General features: G+C 45.6%; 1 protein-coding gene across 1 annotated transcript in view; it reads left to right on the plus strand.

The window, feature by feature from the left end:
• Positions 1-8308, plus strand: part of TM9SF4 (transmembrane 9 superfamily member 4) — a 54189-nt gene that overhangs the window by 41555 nt on the left and 4326 nt on the right. The window contains exons 13-17 of the mRNA XM_012804149.2: positions 373-456; positions 3526-3701; positions 4180-4243; positions 5379-5498; positions 6340-6429. Of these exons, the coding sequence (XP_012659603.2) occupies positions 373-456; positions 3526-3701; positions 4180-4243; positions 5379-5498; positions 6340-6429 (534 nt within the window). The remainder of the gene's footprint in view (positions 1-372; positions 457-3525; positions 3702-4179; positions 4244-5378; positions 5499-6339; positions 6430-8308) is intronic.

Below are 8308 nucleotides of genomic sequence, written 5' to 3' on the forward strand. Positions count from 1 at the left end.
AAAAAAAAAAAAAAAAAAAAAGTTTTATTTATTCACTTATTCAACAAAAATATCATGAATAGCTACTATGTTGTAAGTGATGGGAATACATTAGAGAACAAGCTGGACACACTTCCCAAGGGGCGCACAGTCTATTTAAAGATACACAGATGTTGATCAGGTAGCAAAAATTTGTAATTATGGAGTGGGATGAGAGCAAGGAAGGGGTGATTTCAGAGACCTAAATGGGCCTGGAATAGGGAGTCTGCATAGCAAAAATCAGGGAATTCTTTCTAGAAGGACTGATACTTAAGCTGAGTCCAAAGGATAGGGGTTAAGAACTTCTTCCCCACACTGGGTGCAGCTCCTCAGCTTGACCCTTCTTGCTCCCAGACTGCAACGCTGTACCCTGGTGTGGTTTTCGGCATCTGCTTCATATTGAATTGCTTCATTTGGGGAAAGCACTCGTCAGGAGCGGTAAGTGCCCTCTCCTCTCCAGCAAGGGAAGGCCAGCTGTGCTCGGTCCCACTCCCCAAGGCCACTTCCTGCTATTCCCTTCCCTTTTCTGAGTCCCCAAAGTTCTGTTCCCATCCCTGGAGGCTGAAGGCTGGCAAGGGGTTTCCCCACCTCTGCCTATCGTCTGCCCATGCCCTAGCCCTGGCCTTCCTGTGGGCTCTTTCACACAACTGCCAACGCTCACTTCTCTAAAGGGAGGTTTCCACAGTCCACGGGGCAACTTGGGGAATTTCCCTTTGTCTTAACCAAGAGAGAGCTGCCTCATGTGAATATATTAGGTCAATATCCCCAAATAGGGCTGTCCTCTTCAGTGTCCCTGCACCTCAGCACCAGCCCCTGTAGGTAGAGGCAGAGAGGAAGGGGAGGGTGAGATTAATTCTATCTTTAGAGTGGAAATCCCACCAGCCCCCAGTCCAGTGTGTTGCCAGCAACTGCCCAGGACTCATTGACCAGGATGTTCAGCTCAGTTGAGAGTCAGGGGATGAAATTTCCATCAATTAGGTGTACTGTAAAGATGAGGCAGGAGTTTACCATCCCATCCTTAGCAGATGGAACCACCCGCCCCTTCCTGCACGTGCCCGTTAAAGATCCTTGCAGGAAGCAGGTCCAGGCAGCTGGAAGCCTGGGTTTTCCCCTATCAAATTGGGAAACCATCCTCAGGAAAGATGGAACCATGCCCTTCCTCTCACTTCTTCTTTTTTAATACCTGTTTTCCTTCTCTCTTTCAACATTTTTCTCTCTGTTACCTACTGCTCGTTAGAAATACTCATTATAGAAATTTTGTAAAGTAGAGAAGTTAAAAGAAGAAATATAGGCTAGGCATGGTGGCTCACACCTGTAATCCCAGCACTTTGGGAAGTCAAAGTGGAAAGATCACCTATGTCCAGGAGTTGGAAACCAGCGTGGGCAATAGTGAGACCCAGTCTCTACAAAAAAAAGTAAGAAAAATTAGCCAGACATGGTGATGCACACTTATAGTCTCAGCTACTTGGGAGGCTGAAGCAGGAGGATCACTTAAACCTGGGAGTTGTGGATACAGTGAGCTATGATGACACATTATTGCACTCCAGCCTGGGCAATAGAGGGAGACCTTGTCTCAAAAAAAAAAAAAAAAAAGAGGTCGGCGCCCATAGTACAGTGGTTACAGCACCAGCCACAAACACTGAGGCTGGCGGGTTCAAAACCAGCCTGGGCCAGCTAAACAACTGCAATAAAAAAAAATAGCTGGGCATTGTGTTGGGCACCTGTAGTCCCAGCTACTTTTGGGAGGCTGAGACAAGAGAATTGCTTAAGCTCAAGAGTTTGAGGTTGCTGTGAGCTGTGATGCCATAATACTCTACAGAGGGCAACATATTGAGGCTCTATCTCAAAAAAAATTTAATATAACCCACAATTAAACCACCCAGAGATAAATACTATGTAGATCTTCAATATAGTTCTTTTAGTCCTTTTTCCTTTTGTAGGTAAAATGGAATTATATAATTTTAAATTATAAAATAACAGCAATCATATGGTACTTAATTTGTAATAAGTGCTGTTCTAAACACTTATCAACAAGTATATTAATTTATATCTTTGTCTATGATTCTTGTACAAATTTAATGACTGTACAGAAGAGGATAAAGAAGAAAATGAAAAAGCAGTTCTAATCCCCCATATCCCATCTGAGGAAGTACTATTAGGCTTTTGGCATGGGCCTTTCCAGGCACAGATATGAATAAATACATTCATCCCTTGATATCCCTAAGGGTTGGTTCTAGGACCTCCATAGATACCAAAATCCAAGGCTGTTGAAGTTCTGTATATAAAATGGTATCATATTTCATACAATCTATACACATCCTCCTATTTACTTTTAATTATTTCTAGATTACTTGTAATACCTAATAGATTATAAATACTGTATAAATAGTTGTTATGCTATATTTTTGTCTGTATATTTTTGTGTATTGTTATTTTTATTTTTCCCAAATATTTTTTATCCTCAGTTGATTAAATCCAAGGATTCAGAACTTATGAATACAGAGGGCTGGCTATATTATGTTTTTATTAAAATGGAGTCTTTCTGTACATACAGTTTCATAATCTGCTTTTTTTTTTCACTTAATAATATATTGTAGGGGCTCAGCTCCCATAGCATAGTGGTTACGGTGCCAGCTGCATATACCGAAGTTGGTGGGTTCAAACCCAGACCAGGCCAGCTAAACAACAGCCCAAGAGTTTGAGGTTGCTGTGATCTGTGATGCCACAGCACTCTGCCAAGGATGACATAGTGAAACTCTGTCTCAAACAAAAAAAATAATAATATAGGGCTGGGTATGGTGGCTTACATCTGTTAATCCCAGCCCTCTGGGAGGCCAAGGAGGGTGGATTGCTTGAGCTCAGGAGTTTGAGACCAGCCTGAGCAAGAATGAAACCCCATCTCTAAAAAAATAGCCAGGCATTGTGGCAGGTGCCTGTAATCCCAACTGAGGCTGAGGCAAGAGGATCACTTGAGCCCAAGAGTTTGAGCTTGCTATAATGCTGTGGCAACTGTCTCAAAAAAATATGTGTGTGTGTGTGTATGTATAAACATATATTGTAGTGTTTTATTCTAACAAAATTGGGAGCACTTTGTATGGTTTTATTTTCCTTTTTTTTCTTCACTTAACATATCACACATAATTTCTTTTCATTCTGGCCTGTCATCTCCCCTTTGTCATCTTCCCTTCCTTCCCTTTTCCTACCCACTTCTTCCCTGTGTGACAAGCCATCCCTCATTTGAGATGCCAAGGTTCCTTCTTCACTGAGAGCCCAAATGATCCCCATCTGTACTCTGCCTTGCTCCCAAGGCTGGGGTCAGCCCCAAGGGATTCTGGCCAAGAGCCTGGGGGTGGGGAATTGGGTTCTGCAGGACCTTCCTCGCCACAGTGACTCTGCTGTGCACATGGCTTCTCATTCACTGGTGCCTAGAAGGTCTCCCTCCCTGCTATACAGCCCCCATCCTGGGCATCAGAACCTTGTGGGAGTCTCACAGCACTGTGTCCACAGGTACCCTTTCCCACCATGGTGGCTCTACTGTGCATGTGGTTCGGGATCTCCCTGCCCCTCGTCTACTTAGGCTACTACTTCGGCTTCCGCAAGCAGCCATATGACAACCCTGTGCGCACCAACCAGATTCCCCGGCAGATCCCTGAACAGCGGTGGTACATGAACCGATTTGTGGGGTGAGTCTTCCAAGAGGGGCAAGAGCAGGGGCCTCTGGAGTGGGCAAGGCCAAGACTCCCCTGAGCTGTCTCTTTAGAAGGACATAGAAGAGGGTATCCTTCCCACTAGCGTTCCTGCAGCTTTAGCTAATAAACTTTATGCAAGTCTAGCTTCACTGCAAGTTCGAGAGGACCAGATTGTAGCCAGGCTTGGTGTTGGCCTAGAAACCAGGACAGATAGGGAAGAGAAAGATGGAATTATGAGACAGGTTAAGCTCATCACTTGGATCTTGGGTAAGTCACCACACCTCTCTGTATCTCAGTTTCCCATCCATAAAGTAGGGAGAATAAAGAGGTTATAATGGAACAGAAGCATGCAGAAAAATTACAACCACCACCCTACTAAGGGTACTCTCTCATCATGCTGACTTGGGAGGGAGCTTGGGGTTTCCTGGGGGCTGGGTCTCCTAGCAGTGTTAACCCTCTTGTTCCATGGCAGCATCCTCATGGCCGGGATCCTGCCCTTTGGCGCCATGTTCATAGAGCTTTTCTTCATCTTCAGTGTGAGTACTGCTTCCTATCCCACTCTTCCACCCACACAGCCTGGTCTCCCCCTCCACTCAGGTGCCCTGCCACTTAACTGCCTGTGAGATTTCAGACAGGCCATTTAACCTCTTGGAGCCCCATTCTTCACCCTGAAATCAGGTAACAGCTCAGCCTCCCAGGACAGCATAAAAAGTTAAACGAGATGTGCTGTGTGTACAGGTCTGGTATGTGGAAAGGGCTCGGTAAATAGAGGCTGCTTCTGTAATACTGCAGTCATTGACCACCATGATTAATAGCATTGCTGCATCTGCTTTGATTTCTGGGTCCCTGTACATCTTAACCTGTCTGCATTACTCCAAACTCCCAGAGAATGGACAGAATGAACCCTAATAGTTAGGATCATTGTGAGGCTAGAGTGAGTAACATCTGTAAAAGGCTCTTAGCATTCAGGAAATGCTTGGTGATGATGTGATGATGACTCCTGCCCAGGAGTGTCAAGATGAAAGTTCACAGGAGGGCTCTCCAGAGCTATGTGAGTCTGAGTGACCCAGCGTGGTGCCTCGCACAGGTGGTACCTTGTACCAAGTCTGTACCAGAGAAGTATCTGCTATTCCAGAGTTGTGGCCCAACCCCTCCCTACTGAGACCACCTCACCCACCTAGGTCTGCCTATAAGGGTCAGAGGATGTTTACGCTGCCCTTTGGCCCAGTCCTGTACTCCCAGGAGGGCCCCTTTATTCCATCTATGTGACCCTGGGCAGTCACTAGCTTCTTTGAGACTTGACTTCCTCAGTTGTAAAAGGCCAAACTTGCATAGGTTCACAGGTGATGATGTATGTAAAGCATGCACCCTGGTGGCCAGGACTTGGTGAGCTGCCTCTAAGTGATGGCTTCTATGTAACTTTTGTTAGGATGAGAATTGTTATTTTTCTACAAGAGAACAGAGTCAGTCGTGCCCCAGCTCCTCCCTAAGAACAGCCTGGTTCAGCTCCTGGTTGGGGACAAGGAGCCAGTCAGAACCACATGCCAGTCCCAGAGGCCCTAATGATACAGTGGTGTCTGCACTCCTGCCCTGGTGACAGGTATTGTGCTGGAAGAAGGAGCAGCAGAGTGGGGGCAGGCCAGCTGAAGGTCTGCTGTGGTATCTCCACAGGCAATCTGGGAGAATCAGTTCTATTACCTCTTTGGCTTCCTGTTCCTCGTTTTCATCATCCTGGTGGTGTCTTGTTCACAAATCAGCATCGTCATGGTGTACTTCCAGCTGTGTGCAGAGGTGAGAGGACTGGGGTCAGGAGGTGGGGGAGGAGGCTGGATCCAGCACTGAATAGGTCAATAGGGCTATGCAAAGAGACTGGTCTGGGTTTCCCATGTGGGCCCCTCTTCTGGCTGTGAGATCTTGGGTCAGTACATTGCTTTGGCCCTCCAAACCTCTGTTGTATTCAGTTGTAAACTAGAGTTAACAAGACTTTACAGCTTAGTTGTGTAGGGTAGTCACCACATCTTGATGAAAGGACAGTAGATTTGTCAGTGCCAAGTCTAGACCAGTAGGAATTTCTCCAGCAGGCTGATGCACATTGGGTGAATTGCCCTCCCTCTGGGGACTAACTCTTGGAAGAGTGGGTGAAGCAAGGGCTGTAGGACAAATAGCCTGGGCCGGAATCCTGGCTCCTCCATTAGTACTTCTGGATCTTGGGCAGGCTGCTTAACCTCTGTCTGTCCGTTCCTCTACCATGTGATAGGAATAGTAATAGGGCCTGGCCTGGAGGGTTGCTGCAAGGAGTAAATGAGCAGATTCGTACAGAGCACTTAGAATGGGGCCTGGCATATGGTAAGCATCTGCTCAAGAAATATTGTTATTGCTTTTGTTGTTGATTTTTTTTAATGAAGTACAATTTATGAACACTAAAGTTCACCCTTTCCATTGTATAATTCTATAGTTTTTAGAAATGCATACAGTTGTGTAACCACCATCATAGTCTAGCTATAAAACATTTCCATCACCCCAAATATTACTGCTCTTACTCAGAACCTTTAGCCCTCAGGTGCCCATTAAATATGGCAGGAAGAGGTTCTGCCTAAAGACAGCGATGACTGGTCCTCTGTTTCCTCCTCAGGATTACCGCTGGTGGTGGAGAAATTTCCTAGTCTCCGGAGGCTCTGCATTCTACGTCCTGGTTTATGCCATCTTTTATTTTGTTAACAAGGTACCTCCCTCTTTGACAGGGTCTTCTTAGTCCCCATAGGGCAGGATGGTAGAGAAGATGCTGGTAGAAAAACCCAAGTGTCTGAATCATACTTTCCCACTTTGAATGGGAAGGACCAAAGCCATCTAGAACTGTTTCTGCATCTTTGTGCTCTGTATGTTTGGGAGACAAAAACTGTCAGGATAAATGACAGTGAGAATACTGCATACAAAACTTACCAGTTACAGCCAAAGCAAGACTTGAAGGCAGCATGTCAGTCACCCTCAGTGCTTTTAACAGGAAATAAGAGAAACTTGTAATACTGTATACACTTCAAGAAACTAGGGGAAAAAAGAACAGTAACATGAAAGAAAAGATGAAAGGAGTTAATAAAGATAAAAGCAGGAAATACTGAAATAGCATTGAGAACCCTAATTTAGGACCTTAGGCATCCTGCCTCTACAGGCTTCCTTCCCATGATTCACACAAGTTACTGTTTGGTCCTGCAGAGAGTAAGGATAGGATGGGCAGGGACTTCGCCTGCATCCTAGAGTCCTCCTTGCTATGAGATATAGGTAAAGTGTGGTCCAGTAATAAAAGGAAGCCAGGGTTACTGACTAGGACAAACTCACAGACCTCACCATCTCCAAAAGGGTGGCAGGGGTAAGAATACAAACAGGTCCCCATAACAGTATTGATAATACATAAACCAGATGGGCCACTTAGGTGGAGTTTTGAGGAGCTCTGGTGGCCCCTCACCTCCAGAGCTGACATTCAAGACCTGACTTCAATCATGGTACTTTGTGTCTCCAAACCCTACAAGCAAGCTTTTGTGCTTGCAACTAGAGTGTATTTGCCAAGTGGAATTGTAGGTAAGTAGGTTGAAGCTTGGGTGATCTTCCCCCAAATAACTGGGTTGGGAAAGACTTCAAGGATCAGTGCGGTGCTCTACCCCTGCTTCCAGTCCTCTGCTCCCATAGTCTCAACAGATGGTCATCTAGCTCAGAGGTCAGCAAACTGCAGCCCTTGGGCCAGCAGGCCAGTTTCTATAAGTAAAAGTTTTATTTGTTAGAATACAGCTATGGTCATTCATTTACATATCATCATCTGTGGCTGCTTTCATACCATAGTGGCAGAGATGAACAGTTGCTGCAGATACCATATGGCCTGCAAACCTAAAATATTTATATCAGGTTCTTTCAGAAAAAGCTTATTGACCCCTGCTCCAGCACATTCAGTGACACTCCCTCCTGACACTACCCCTCTCTTCCTGGACAATTCTGTCATTATCAAGGTCTTCCTTGATTCACACTATAGTCTGCCTTCCTATAACTTCCTTCCACACACCTTACTCTTATCCTGGGGTCATCCAGAACAAATTCTAGTCCAGATTAATCAGAACTCTTATGTGTGGCAAATGACCAAAACCCAGTACAAAGTGGCTTAAACAAAAAGAGAATTTATTGACTGACATACACAACTAGAAAGTTTAAGAAATTAGAGTTCTGGCTAAACATCTATAGCTCAGTGGCTAGGGCGACAGCCACATACACCAGAGCTGGTGGGTTTGAATCCAGCCAGGGCCTGCCAAACAACAATGACAACTACAACTACAAGCAAAACATAGCCAGGCATTGCGGCAGGCACCTGTATTCCCAGCTACTTGGGAGGCTGAGGCAAGAGAATCGCTTAGGCCCAAGAGTTTGAGGTTGCTGTGAACTGTGACGCCACAGCACTCTACCCGGGGGACACAATGAGACTCTGTCTCAAAAGAAAAAAAAAAAGAAAAGAAATTGGAGTTCTGGGGCGGCACCTGTGGCCCGGTGGGTAGGGTGCCGGCGCCATATACTGAGGGTGGCAGATTCAAACCCAGCCCCGGCCAAACTGCAAAAAAAAAAAA

The sequence above is a fragment of the Otolemur garnettii genome, unplaced genomic scaffold (assembly GCF_000181295.1).
Source record: "Otolemur garnettii isolate 467f Iridium unplaced genomic scaffold, OtoGar3 scaffold00025, whole genome shotgun sequence".
NCBI lineage: Eukaryota > Metazoa > Chordata > Mammalia > Primates > Galagidae > Otolemur > Otolemur garnettii.